The sequence below is a fragment of the Leopardus geoffroyi genome, chromosome A2 (assembly GCF_018350155.1).
Source record: "Leopardus geoffroyi isolate Oge1 chromosome A2, O.geoffroyi_Oge1_pat1.0, whole genome shotgun sequence".
NCBI classification, from domain to species: Eukaryota; Metazoa; Chordata; class Mammalia; order Carnivora; family Felidae; genus Leopardus; species Leopardus geoffroyi.
In genome coordinates, this window is record NC_059331.1 from 12,483,949 (window position 1) to 12,498,771 (window position 14,823).

Sequence of the window (14,823 nt, forward strand, 5' to 3'; positions counted from 1 at the left end):
GGTGCTGGGACTCTGCCTGCCATGGATCATGAGACACAGCTCAATGGCAGAGGCTCTAAAAAGGAAAACACACACGCTGAGAACTGATGAAGGGCCTTTCACTTCCAGGCAGGTGCTATGTGACAAACGCTGTAAACAGCGTCGATGCCGGGGTGGGAGACAGCGGCCCGCAGCGTGGAAGGCTCTTGCCCAAGCCTGGTGGCTGACCCTTTTCCCCCTCTGCATTCAGCCACATTCAACACTAGCGTCCTTTTATCCTCGTGTTCCAGTTCGTTAGGAATTTCTGCGTCTTTCCCTCTGGCCAAAAGAAGTTAGGGAGGGAAGGACATTCTGAGTCCCATTCCCCGCCCCCCCCCGCCCCCCCGCCTCCCTATCGCAGCCTTCTGCCGGCTCGGCTTTGCTACCCGAATTGAACCATTCCCCCCGGCCCCCCTCAGGCAAGCAGGCAAAAGTGGACCTCAAGCGTGCGGTTGCTAGGGAGATCCTGCCAAGTTCGATGTCGGCCAAACTAAATACGCTTCGTTGCAAAGAAAGTTCTGAGAACAAGTGTGGACATGTCCTCATGACTGGCCGGCCATCCTGCCTGATGCCCCCCATCTGGGTCTGTCTGATGTCTTTCTCCTGGTTACACTGGGGTTACGGGCTTCATTCAAGGTCTTTCGTACATCCCCCTTTGGGGTGAGACTGTCAAAAATTATTGAAAGAAACTTTATGCCTTTGTCAAAGGGAATTGAAAAAAAAAAACTCACCCACTCTGCCACCTCCCTGACAAACCCACGCTTGTGATCTCCAGGTTGTCGATCTCAGGTGGGGTATTCGGAACACTGAGGCCACTGAGCACATGACCACAGAACTCTGCTTGGAGGAACTCGACCGGTGTCGGGAAACATCCACAGGGCCGGCTTTTGTTGTGAGTCTCTTGGGAGGGATGGGTTGGTGCTTACTTCTCATTCCAGCAGCAGTATGTGGCCCCTGCTCACTAGCCAAACCCATCAGTGGAGGAGAGACGGTATTTCTGCCCTAGTACCCAATTTCTATAGCCTGCCCATGGCAGACATTGCTAATTGATGACAGTACTCATCTTCCACAGAGCTAGCTGGGATGCAGACATTAGCAGCCAAGTGGAAGCAGCAGGTGTGTTGGAGAGCAGAGGGTTGGAGCCCAAAAGAACCTTGGGATTTGCTCTGGACCTTCCCCCCAGCTTTCCCAACTCATGCACTTTTTGCGTGTGGAAACTGGGGATCCTGGAAAACCATACAGAGGATGGAAACCCACAGGATGTCGGGAATTTTTTTCTCCTCTGTGCCTCATGGTGTTGGGAATGGCCTCTGGGGCGCCATCTAGAGCCTGCCTCTGGGAAAACTTCTTCCCATGCTAGGTGGGGCCAGTTTTTCCATGTTCCAGGGAATTTTCTCTCTACCCATCCCAACAGCACCCTCTCTGTCACTGAAATAAACCCCAGCTCACGATTAGTGGTTTAGGCTACAATTGGCAAATGTTATTCCACGGTCCTGATTTATCACACCAGCACGTTCCAGATACATTAAATATGACATTTGAGCTCTCAAATCCTAGAGCGGGGGTCAGCCAACTATAGCCTATGGGGCAAATCCGGCCCATTGCCTGCTTTTGTAAATAAAACTTTATTGGCACTCAGCCACACTCCTTCATTTGCATAGCATCCATGGCCGTTTTCCAGCTACGAACAGAGAGCTGAATACTTGTGACAGAGGCCACCTGGTCTGCAAAGCTGAAAAGATTGACTATCTGACCCTTTACAGAAAAAGTTTGTTGACCTCTGTCCTAAAAGGTAAAGAGGGAAAAAGTCTTGCCCAAGACATCTTAGTCACAAAGAAGCTTTGAACAATTCCAAATAAAAAGAAAAATCCTCTGGAACCTCTCCTGGAGATAAAGTAGAATGTAGGAGAGGGTGGTCCCCATTATTAAAGCTGTTTTCTGGGGGCGCCTGGGTGGCTCAGTCAGTTAAGCAGCTGACTCTTGATCTCAGCTCAGTTCTTGATCTCAGGGTTGTGAGCTCAAACCTTACGTTGGGCTCCATATGAGCCTACTTAAGAAAAATAATTAAATACAATGAAATAAAAACTGTTTTCTAGGGAAATAAAGAGAAATGTATGAGAGCTGCTTGGCTTTAGAATGGCACTGTCTAGGGCGATAACCATGATCCATCTGCCACAAACTTTAAGGTGAGGAAATTAAAATTGGGGCACCTGGGTGGCTCAGTGGGTTAGGCGTCCGACTTCGGCCCCAAGCATGATCTCACAGTTCATGAGTTCGAGTCCCGCGTCAGGTTCCGTGCTGACAGCTCGGAGCCTGGAGCCTGCTTCGGATTCTGTGTCTCCCACTCTCTCTGCCCCTCCCCCACTCTCTCTCTCTCTCTCAAAAATAAATATTCAAAAAAAAAAGAAATTGAAATTGAGTTGAATTAAAATTTCAGTCCCTCAGTCCCACTGGCCACATTGCAGTGGCTTAGTAGCCACATGGGGTGGCTGGCCACCATATTGGACAACACAGAGGAGCATACTTCCAACATTGCTGGAGTTTCTAGCGTTGCCTTAGAGATTCCATCTCCCTAAAAGAAACTAAGTAAGACCTGGCCGACACATATGAGAAGCTTTCTTTATTATGTGTTAAGTTTCATGTGGACGGTCCGGCTTGCATTTTCAATCTTTTGCTCTATACCTTTCTTTGTATGTTGGTTCTGCTTTTTTTTTCTTCTCCTGTTTTATTGAGATATTTTTCTGCCATCCAGCATTGTGTAAGTTTCAGACGTACAGTGTTAATGACTTGACTTACACAAATTGTAAAATGATGACCATAATTTTAATTAATATCCATCATCTTATATAGATACAAAAAAAGAAAAAGAAAAAAATGGTTTATTTATCCTTGTGATGAGAACTTGTAGGATCTACTCTCTTAGCAACTTGTTTTTCAATTTTTTAAATTAAAAAAAATTTTGTAATGTTTATTTTTGAGAGAGAGAGAGAGAGAGAGAGAGAGAGAATGAGCATGGGGAAGGGGCAGAGAGAGAGGGAGACAGAATCTGAAGCAGGCTCCAGGCTCTGAGCTGTCAGCACAGAGCCCGACGCGGGGCTCAAACTCACGAACCATGAGATCATGACCTGAGCCGAAGTCAGACGCTTAACCGACTGAGCCACCCGGGCGCCCCTCTCAGCAATTTCCAAACACACATGCCGCAGTGTTAAGTATGGTCCTCAGGCTGTGCATTGCATCCCTGCTACTTGTTTACCTTATAACCGGAAGTCTGTGCCCTTCGAGTCCCGATGCTTTAATTATCGTTGCTTAAAATGCATCCTGGTGTTTGGAGGCCTCTACCTTCCCTCTTCATACATTCCCCACCCTCCACCAATCTTCCAATTTCGTTTTCCAAATGAGCCTGATGATTGATCATTTTGTGGCATTTCAAAAAAAAAAAAAGAAAAGAAAAACTTTTTTTTTTTCTAAAGAAAAATGGGCGATGGGGGCAAAAAGAACTCCAGGAGGAATTCGATTTTGCAACCCCAGGTGCAGGCAGGTGGCATGGGGGACGGGATGATGATCCCTGAGCTTTCCCCAGGCCCAACCGGCCTAGGGACCTTGCTCGTCCTTCCAGAAGGGATCCTTGGGCCGCCGGGGTGACCTCTACCCACTTCCGGCTTTCCTCCCAAACCGAGCATCTCCCCTCTGTCACCCAACGGTCACGGCATCATTCTCCTTCAGTGGCTTCGCATGGGGGTCTTCCCGTGGAGATCAGGGCTGCACCAGGGGCCCTTGGAGAGGTGTCTCTCTAGCAAATAAGTCATTAGGCAGCACGAATAGCAGCAGTCAACTCCCCGTGGTACTTGCTTTAGAGGCTTAGTTCTCCTGGGCCACCAGCAGCTCCAGCACAGCAGCTCCGGAGAGCTGCTCCTGGTAGGTCCTGGCCTTTTTCCTTCAAGCTCTTCCTGTTCTGACTCTGGTCCCTCAGGCAGGAGAATTTTCCACCCTCTGCCTCCTTCCTAGGATCGGTGGTTTGTGGTTGGCCGGCGTCTCCAACTTCTCTCACTGCTCCAAGGCTGGCACTGCGGGAAAGTCCCCTGGAGAGTGGGCTCCTGTTCAACCTCCCTCCATCACAGACTCCAATTATCCAGGTTTCCTGGGTGCACATGCCTGGAATATTCTGGTACAACTCAGTGAAGAGGGGAGGGGTGATTGCTTCCATTTTATGATGAGGAAACTCAAGACTTGAGACTCGAGGTCCTAGGCCTCCTCTAGCCGAATTCTCTAGCATTGCAGTTTGCACCTTCTGTTAGGGCAGAAAGAGGGGCTCCTGGGGTTCTCAGCATTCGGACCAAAGTCTTAGGGCCACATCACTCCCCACAAAATCTTGCCCACGGGGATGGCCTTATGTTTTACCACTGCCCCTCTTTGTTGGTATTTCAAGTACCTCCCCAACCCCAGCTTTCCTTCTCTGGGCTCTTTACCACACTTCCTGCCACAGGGCCTTTGCACATGCTGTTCCCTCTGGTTGCAAGGGGCTCTGCCCAGCGCACTCTTCCTTGTGTCTTGCTCTGCAGCTCAATCCTTAATTCTAAATAAAGACAGGATCCACCCTGCACGCTTGAGACCCATCTGCCCCCAGGACCACATCATAGCATGAGATTTTGGGCAGGGCCGACGGAGATCTTAGCTTTTGTCACGGCTCTATTTCTGGGGCAAGCCAGGGCCAACCTATAAGAAGCTGTAGTTTTCTCCTCCTCTGCCTGTCTCTTATAAGGACTCCTGGAATCGCACTTGGGGCCCCGGTAATCCAGGAAAATCTCCCCAGCTCAAAATCCTTAACTTACTCACATCTACAAAGCCCTTTGTGTTCGCCATCGTCCTCCAGACAAATGGAACCGATAGGATATAGAGAGATACACGTAAGAGGAGATTTATTATAACTGGCTCACACTGCCGTGGAGGCCAAGAAGTCCCGCCATCTGCCGTCTGCAAGCTGGCGAACCAGAAAAGCAGGCGGCGTAATTCAGTTGTCGGCCCGCGGCCTGAGAATCAGGGGGCTGAAGATTCCAAGTCCTGATCTGAGTCCAAAAGCGTAAGAACCAATGTCTACGGGCAGGGGAAGAAGGATGTCTCAGCACAGGCAGAGAGAGGGAAACCTTTCCTCCTTTTTTTTTTTTTTTTTTTTTTTTTGGTCATATTTGGGCCCTTGGTGGACGGGATGAGGTGTTGGGGACGGCCATCTGTTTCACCCGTTTCACCAATTCAGTCTCCTCCAGAGACACCACCCCGGACACACTCAGAAATCGTATTTGACCAGCTATCTGGGTATCCCTTAGCCCAGTCAAACTGACACCTGAAATTAACCATCACAGCCCTTTTCCATACAAGGTGCATTCACGGGGTCCAGGGATTAGAGTTGGATATCTTTGGGGGCCATTGTTTAGCTTCCACAGAGGGTTTTCTTTCTTTTTTAATATTTATTCATTCATTTTGAGAGAGATTGAAAGAGTGTGTGAGCGGGAGAGAGGCAGAGAGAGAGGGAGCGAGAGAGAGAATCGCAAGCAGCCTCCATGCTGTCAGTGCAGAGCCTGACACGGGGCTCGGTCCCACAGACCGTGAGATCACGACCTGAGCCCAAATCAAGAGTTGGGTGCTGAACCGGCTGAGCCACCGGCAAAAGATTCCATGATGGCTGACACGGGATCAGATTCAAAATTTACCTGCCGGATGTCCCACGTCTCAGGTACCTTCACGTGCAGGTGCGCTAAGGCTCTGCCTGCACCTCTTACTGGACTTATCGCCGTGGCGCCACAGCCAGGCCCATCTTGGGGGGCTCAGTGTGTCTCACTCGGGGCCACCGCGCTAAGTGCCCATGCCGAGGGTTGAACGCATGCCCCTCTCTCTGCCAGGGCCTTCTCGGTGACCAGTACGGCCCCTGTCCAGTCCCCACGCTGATCGAGGAGAAGGAGTGGGAGGCTCTGAGGGCCCAGCTGACCTCCAAGCCACGCGACCTGGAGTTGGTAGCTCGACACTTCCGGAGGGACGAGAACGCCGTGCCCCCCACCTACCTGCTGCAGGCCCTGGGCACCTCGGAGGCCTGTGGGCCCGAAGAGGCCACGCTGACCTCAGTGCTACGCTCTGGAGCCCAGGAGGCCCGGAGGCTGGGCCTCATCACCCAGGAGCAGTGGCATCGCTATCACTGGTCAGGTGAGGCCACTGGGACGCCCCCTCAGGGTCCACAGGAGATGCCCCATGTTCAAATGCGCTCATGGCATACTGTCCCAACACCACAGCCCGTACCTCTGTAAATGTCAAACCAGCCTAACTCCTGGATCCCTGGCTCTGGAAGGGGTTATTTGACTGATCCAAGAGTGCAGCCATGTTCTGGTTAATTCTCTGCCTCTTGGGACCCTCCTTTCCTCTCCTCCTCCAGCTCCTTCTCCCAGGGAGGCTCCTGGCTCTGGGGGAAGGCTTCTGAAATGACTTGCTATCCTGGTCTGTCCGAGACTTTCAGGGCTGAACCCAGATGGTCCTGGAAGATGTGAAACTGTGGGTCACCTAATTTTAGCCCAAGAGCCAGCCCCTGCTGGGGAGACTGGGTCCTCCAGCCCCCCTACACCTGCCTCAGAGCTGGAAACCGAGGCACAGGAAGGGGTCTCCTTTGCCTGAGGTGGGGGATAGGGATTTGACCCGAGTCTATCGCCCCGCTGCCAGTGGGCCCCTTACTTCCCACCTCTAGCCTCCCCCTCTGGTTCTTCTATACTCTGCACTGGCTACCAGGAAGGTTTTTGTAAAAATGTAACGTTTTTACAAGCCATTTCCCCGCTGTTTGCTGTCAGCAAGAAACAGGTTTTATTATCATTCACGGGTCAGATGTGTCCATTCACAGCACCACGACTATTAAGCATGTCAATTTCTCGTACTAAAAATATTAAAAACATGAACCCATTTTATCCACATATTAAATATATGGATTTAGGGGCGCCTGGGTGGCTCAGTCGGTTAAGCGTCCGACTTCGGCTCAGGTCACGATCTCGCGGTCCGTGGGTTCGAGCCCCACATCGGGCTCTGTGCTGACGGCTCGGAGCCTGGAGCCTGCTTCCGATTCTGTGTCTCCCTCTCTCTCTGCCCCTCCCCCGTTCATGCTCTGTCTCTCTCTCTCTCAAAAATAAATAAAACATTAAAAAATTTAAATATGTGGAATTATATTATGAACGTATTAAATATATTGATTTGTTTAAATATATTGAATATAGTAATTTATGTTAACAGTATTTTAATTTTACTAAAATATATTGATGACAATATATTGTATTAATTCTAGTAATGACATGTCCATTTTTAAAAATAAACTTTTTTTTAAGTTTATTTATTTATTTCGAAAGAGAGAGAGAGAGAGAGTCAGGTAGGGGCAGAGAGAGAGGAGGAAAGAGAACCCCAAGCAGCCTCCATGCTGTCAGTGCAGAGCCCCCCATTCAGGGCTCAAACCCACGAGCCGAGATGGTGACCTGAGCTGAAATCAACGGTCGGACACTTAACCAACTGAGCCATGCAGGCGCCCCTTGAAAATAAACTTTTAATATGGGTGTGATTTTAGATTTTCAGGAGAATTACAGTGTTATAAAGCTACAAAAATAGTACAGAGTCTCTGCATGTTCTTCACACAGATAAGTTAACATCTTATGTGACCACAGTACATTTGCAGGAACTAAGAAGTTAACATCGGTACATGACGATTAGCTAGTCTCCAGACTTTATGTAGATTTCCTCAGTTTTCCCATCAATGTTTTTCTGTCCCAGGATCCCGTCCAGGGACACGTGTCACATGTCAGTTTCCTCTGGACTGTGACAGTTTCTCAGCCTTTCCTTGTTTTTGATGACTTTGACCATTGTGAGGAGCGCTGGCCACATCTTTTGCAGAATGCCCCTCAATCTGGGCTTGTCTGGTGTTTTCTCATGGTTAGACGGGGGCTATCGGTTTCTGGAAGGAAACCTATCCCCCTATCCCATCATATCAGGGGTACCTGACGCCCACCTGACATCACAGGTGATGCTAACCTGATACTTTAGTTAAGACTAGCAATGACGTATCAATTTTGAATACGCCATTTATGTGAAGAATAATGTTAATGGCTACTGTTTATTGAGCACTTACTGTGTGGCTATCGCTTACTTTATGACTCAAAGACAAATACGCTAATTGCTTTCATAGAGATATCTGCCATTGGGACTGTAATCAGCGTCTGGGGTCTCTGCTTTGGGGTGGGCCCAGACTTGCAGTTCAGCCTTGTCCTTTCCCAGCTGAACCGACTTCTAGCAGGTTCGCAGCCTCAGTTTCCTCATCTGTAAAATGGAACTAGTCAGAGGTAGTACATTACAGAGCTGTGGTGGGGATCTTGTCCTCTGGTCTCGCCCCAGCCATGATCTCATTCAGTCAAACCTAGCCCATTAAGAATTTCCACTTGAGGGGCGCCTGGGTGGCGCAGTCGGTTAAGCGTCCGACTTCAGCCAGGTCAAGATCTCGCGGTCCGGGAGTTCGAGCCCCGCGTCGGGCTCTGGGCTGATGGCTCGGAGCCTGGAGCCTGTTTCCGATTCTGTGTCTCCCTCTCTCTCTGCCCCTCCCCCGTTCATGCTCTGTCTCTCTCTGTCCCAAAAATAAATAAACATTGAATTTCCACTTGAGGGGTGGGTGCCTGGACGGCTCAGTCAGTTAAGTGTCCAACTCTCGGTTTTCAGCTCGGGTCATGATCTCGTAGCTCATGCGATGGAGCCCTGCATCTGGCTCTGTGCTCACAGCTCAGAGCCTGCTTGGGATTCTCTCTCTCCCTCTCTCTCTTCCTTTCCCCCCACTTGTGCTCTCCCTCCCTTCAAAATAAATAAACATTAAAAAAAATTTTTTAAGGAATCTCCGCTTGAAAGAATAAATAGAAACTCCTTGAAAGTAGCAGAAAGCACAAATGCATGTTCGCACCAGCATCTTCCCAGCATATTTCCAGGCAGCTTTCCTCTTTCCATCTTTTTTATTTTGAAGTAGAGAGCCACAGGAAGTTGCAAAAAAAAAAAAAAAAAAAAAAAAGCAGGAAGTAGCTCCCTGGATCCTTTACCCAGTTTCCCCCAAAATTAACACCTTGCAAAACTAAGGTACAATATGACGACCAAGAAGTGGACATTTTGACAACCAGGAAAAGCATCACTTTTACAGACGTGCATTTATGTGTGTGCACGTGTGCACATGTCTTTTGTCCTAAGAAATTATATCACCTGTGTAGCTTTGCGTACCTGCCCCAGTCAATACGCAGGACTGTTTCCTCACTGCAAAGGTCCCTCCCACTACCCTTTGATGTATTGTTACTTGTTTAAGCTGATTTATTTATTAGTTTTTAAGTGTTTATTTATTTTTGAGAGAGACAGAGACAGGGACAGAGACAGAGGGAGACACAGAATCCGAAGCAGGCTCCAGGCTCTGAGCTGTCGGCACAGAGATGACGCGGGGCTCGAACTCATGAGCCGTGAGATCGTGACCCACGCCGAAATCAAGAGTCGGACTCTCACCCGACTGAGCCACCGTCTCCGCCACTACCCCTTCTAGAATCACACTCGCCCCTCCCCTCAACCCCCAGCCTCTGGCAACCGCTAATCCATCTCTGTCTCTATAATTTGTCACTTCATCGGTGTTAGAGAATGGGATCACACAGTCCACAGCCTGTTGAGATTGGCTTTGTTGCTTTAGCGTAAGGTGCTCAGCTTTCCAATTATTTCATAGAAATTCCTGACAACAGCCTCATCAAGGGTAAGCTAGTGCATCCATGTTACAGGAGAGGTGCCGTGAGTTGACCAAGGTCACACAGCCCACAGGTGGCAGAGCAGACGGTCTGGGATTGACTCCTGCTGAAATGTGTCCCAGAAGGATCCCATTTCCGGACTGGTAGTTGCCTTTGCCCCTGACCTCCATTCACAGGGCTGAGGGGAGAGGGGAGTGGTGTCCCTCCAAGGAGGACTTTTGAGTGGTTCTTGTCTCTGGCTCTGAGACTGCATCCTGTCTCCAAGGGCCTGACTCACTCAGCTGCAGAGACCTGGGAGCCTCTGCTGAGCCCAAGGTGGCTTAAAAAATAACTCCTCGGGTCTGAGTGCAGTTTCAAAACAACGGCCTCCAAGGAGAAATCAGTGTCTGCTCTTGGCTCTGGAAAATACGGGTCCTGGGGCAGCTGCTACAAGCTCTGGCAAGCTCTGGGACCGGGGTCGGCAAACCATGGCCCAAAGGCAAAATTTGGCCCGCCCACTTGTTTTTGTAAATAAAGTTTTATTGGAACACACTCAACTTAGTTTCTGCATGTCGTCGTGGCTGTTTTCACATTACAACAGCAGAGTTGAATCGTCGCAGCAGAGGCCATCCGACCTGTGAAGCCTAAAATATTTACTCTCTGACCCTTTACAGGAAAGCATGCTGACCTTTGCTCTCAGCCTCCCGGCTCGTGAAAAACTTTCTCCCTGGCCTCCGTGGCTTTGCAGCAGCTTTCTGAAGCCTCAAATGCCCTGCCTGCCCCTCTCGGCCCAGGATAGACAGATATTCTCATTTGTCAGTCTATCCGTTACGTGTCCATTTTTTCACTAAGATTGGAATACCACTCCACAAAGGCAACGGAGACCTTTATGCATTTTCCTCACTGCGAGACGCCCCGGCATGGACAGTAGAGGCTGACAGAAGTGGGAGCTCCCTAAATGTTTGTTGAATGAATGTGTGATGGAGGCACCCACAACTGACAACATTGGATTCTTTTGATTGACGTGAAAGTCACGTAGCACGAAATTAACCATTTTAAAGTGAACAATTCAGTGCCTTCATAATATTGTGCAAACACTACCTCTGTCTAGTTCCAGAACATTTCCATCACCCCCAAAGAAACTCCATATTCATTAACGATCACTTGCTATCCCCTTCCCCCAGCCCCCCCGGCAACCACCAGTCTGTCTTCTGTCTCCAGGATTTGTCTGTGCTGGACGTTTCATATAAATGGGATTACACAACAGGTGGCCTTTTGCGTCTGGCTTCTGTCGCTCAACACGATGTTTTCAAGGTTCATCCGAATCAGTGGTTCATTCCTTTCCATGGCTGAGTAAGAGTCAATTGTATGGATGGATCACGCTCTGTTTATCCATTCATCAATTTGACCGGCCCTTGGGTGGTTTCCACCTTTTGGCCACTGTGAATAATATTGCTGTGAGCATGGGTGTACATGTGCCTGTTTGTCTATGTTTTCAGCTCTTTGGGGTCTCTACGTAGGAGTGGGATTCCTACAGAAACCCCATATTTAACTTTTTGAGTTTGATGGTATTGTTTTATAGTTGGGCCACTTGTCACATACAATCTCTGTGCTGCCTACACCAAGGTTTCTTTGATTAATAATGACTAAATCGGGGGCACCTGAGTGGCTCAGTCGGTTAAGTGTCTGACTTCAGCTCAGGTCACGATCTCACGGTTTGTGAGTTTGAGCCCCACATCGGGCTCTGTGCTGACAGCTCGGAGCCTGGAGTCTGCTTCCGATTCTGTGTCTCCCTCTCTCTGCCCCTCCCCTGCTCATGCCCTCTCTCTCTCTCAAAAATAAATAAACAACAACAAAAAAAATAATGACTAAATCAGCACTATTCTTGGTGCGAGCCCCGGACCAGCAGTCTTAGCATCACCTGGGAGCTTTTTGGAAATGTGAGCTCATGGGCCCCACCTGAACCTGCTGAATCAGCACTTCTGGAGGCAGACCCCAGCCATATGGGTTTTTTGAGCCCCCGGGAGACTTTGGCAAACTATAGTCCTCTGGCCAAATTTGGCCCACTGCTTGTTTTTGTAAATAAAGTTTTATTGGAATACATTGAGGGCATTAGTAACCATATTATCTATGGTTACACCAGGTGACTCCGGCACACGTTAAGTGCGAGAATCAATATCCGTACCCCCTGAATATGTCTCTCAAGTGTCTCCACTCAGGCCAGCTGATCACACAATGATGACCATACTCTCTTCCCATCTCCCCCACTTTTTCAGTCATCGAGTGGGAGATAGACCGGGGCCTGTTGAGCTTGACGGATGGAGACCGGGGGCAACCATCTTCTTGAGAGAGATCCAAGACCTCAACAAACACATCCTGGAAGACTGCGCCCTCAAGATGGTGGACCGGCTCCCAGATGGCTGCCTGGACACAGACGCCCAGAACCTTCTCCGTGGCCTCAAAGGGCGCATTGCCGACGTGCAACCCGGAGTTCTCAGGGCTCACCACCTGCCATGGAGCCGAGACCTGGTGAACCCTAAAAACAAGGCTCATGCTCGGTACCTGAAGGAGCTGGGGGAGCAGTTTGTGGCCAGGGCTAGCCACCAGGTCCTGGAGCACCTCCGGGAGCTGGAGGCGGGCAGGCAGGAGTTGGCGTGGCTCTACCAGGAGATCTGCCACCACCTGGGGCTGAGTGCCGAGGCCAATCGGACTTTCTGTGGGCGCCAGGAGCTCCTGGCCCAGCTGGGGCAGCGGCTCCAGCAGAGCGACAGCCACCCCCACTCTCCCCTGGTGCTCTTTGGACCCCCAGGCATCGGAAAGACAGCTCTGATGTGCAAACTGGCGGAACAAATGCCAGGCCTGCTTGGCCGCAAGACGGTGACCGTCCTGCGGCTTCTGGGAGCGTCACAGATGAGCTCCGACGCCCGAGGCCTGCTCCAGAGCATCTGCGCCCAGGTGTGCCTGGCCTACGGGTTGCCCCTGCCCCCTGCCCAGGTCCTGGAGGCCCACGCCAGGGTGGTCCAGTTTTTCCACACCCTCCTCCACACCGTCTCCTGCCGCAACTTCGAGTCCCTTGTGATCCTGTTGGATTCCATGGACGATGTGGATTCCATCTGCCGCGCCCGGAGGGTCCCCTGGCTGCCTCCCAAATGCCCCCCGAGGATCCACCTTATCCTCTCAGCCTGCTCAGGGCGCCAGGGGATTCTAGACACCGTGCGACAGACGCTGACGGACCCGGAGGCCTACTGGGAGGTGAAACCCCTCTCCGGAAGCCAAGGGCAAGAGATGATCCAGGCCCTGCTGGCCGCCTCGAGGAGGACGCTGGGCCCAGGGCAGAGGGAACTGCTCTGGGCCAGCCTCCCAGAATGCGGGCACCCAGGGCGGCTGAGGCTGGCCTTCGAGGAGGCCCGGAAATGGGCCTCCTTCACCATACCCGCCCCCCTGGCCTCCACTGCCAAGGAAGCCATGCACCAACTGTGTGCCCGCCTGGAGCAGACACACGGGCAGGTCCTGGTGGCCCACGTGCTGGGCTACATCGCGTCTTCCCGGTAAGTCTCTGTTGTTTACGCCTTTGTTTAGTCATTGACACAGAAGGCATGGCTTCTGATGGCTTAGAGCAGAGATTTGCTCCCTCACAGTTCCGGAGGCCAGAGTGTGAAGTCCAGGCGTCAGCAGGGCCGCGCTCCCTCTGAGGGCGCCAGGGGAGAATCCGTTCTGGGCTCTCCTCTTACTTCCTGGTGTTGCCAGCAACCCGTGGCCTGTGGCTCCGCCTTCTCGGGGCCTCCTCCCTGGGTGTCTTTCTGTGTGACTTTTCCTCTTCCTGTAAGGACACCACTCACGGGCTCAGGGCCCACTCTGATCTCGTATGACCGCACTGTATGTTCATTCCTTCTCTACAGACTGTTTTCAAATAAGGTCCCGTTCACGGGCTCTAGTTGGGCGTGAACCTGGGGACACTATTCAACCCAGTGCAATTCACGTATTAAAATGTTCACAGGTTTTTGGGTTTTTTTAAGTTTATTTATTTTGAGAGAGAGAGAGAAAGAGCATATGCATACACACGAGTGAGGGAGGGAGGGGCAGAGAGACAGAGGGAAAGAGAGAATCCCAAGCAGGCTCTGTGCTGCCAGCATAGACCCCAATGTGGGGCTCGAACTCACCAACTGTGAGATCATGACTTGAGCAGAAACCAAGAGTCGGACACTCAACTGACGGAGCCACTGAGGGGCCCCTGAAGTTCACTCTTGTAACGTGTACGAGAGTTCAGTGGCATTTAGGACATTCACAGTGTGGTGCAACCACTATCCATCTCCAGAACATTCCCACCACTCCAAAGGGAAACCCCACCCCCATTAGCAGTCACTCCCCAGCCCCAGCCCCTGGCAGCTACCTACCTGCTTCCTGTCTCCATGGGTCTGCCTATGGTATTTCTTTTGTACAGTTTTTACTTTGAAATACGTTGAAATTATAGACTAGTAGAGGAATTCCCATAGTACAAAACAGTGCAAAAAATGCCCACAGGTCAGGGTTTCTCAGTCTTGGCACTGTTGATATTTGGGGCTGCATCATCGGTATGTGGGGGCCATCCTATACACCATAGGAAGCTGCGCAGCATTCCTGGCCTTGACCTTGGATACTAGTAGTGCCCTCCAGCTGTGACAACCAAAAATGTCTCAGAGTATTGCCAAGAGTCCCCTGAAGGCAGAATAGGCCCTAGTTGAGAACTACTGCTGTATGCCCTTCCCCCAGAATCACAGATTTGCCACATCAGCTTTCTCTCTCCCTGTCTCCCTTCCTCTCTTCCTCTAGCTTACTATCTATCTATCATCTATCTATCTGTCCATGTGTCTATCTGTCCATGTGTCTATCTATCCGTCCATGTGTCTGTCTATCTATCTATCATCTATCTATCCGTCCATGTGTCTATCTATCTATCTGTCGTGTGTCTATCTATCCGTCCATGTGTCTGTCTATCTATCTATCTATCTATCTATCTATCTATCTATCCATGTGTCTATCTATCCATCCGTCCATGTGTCTATCTATCCGTCCATGTGTC

General features: G+C 50.5%; 1 protein-coding gene across 2 annotated transcripts in view; it reads left to right on the forward strand.

Annotated features, from left to right (window-relative positions):
• Nucleotides 1–796: 796 nt before the first annotated feature.
• The window catches only part of NWD1 (NACHT and WD repeat domain containing 1), a 66,302-nt gene continuing 52,275 nt past the window's right edge, over nucleotides 797–14,823 (forward strand). Inside the window, exons 1-2 of one of the 2 annotated variants that reach the window (XM_045492446.1) lie at nucleotides 797–910; nucleotides 12,041–13,312. In XM_045492446.1, coding sequence (XP_045348402.1) covers nucleotides 12,162–13,312 — 1,151 coding nt within the window. In that variant the 5' untranslated portion in view covers nucleotides 797–910; nucleotides 12,041–12,161. Of the gene's footprint in view, nucleotides 911–12,040; nucleotides 13,313–14,823 lie in introns of those variants that run through there. The other variant, XM_045492445.1, reaches the window with a different exon arrangement.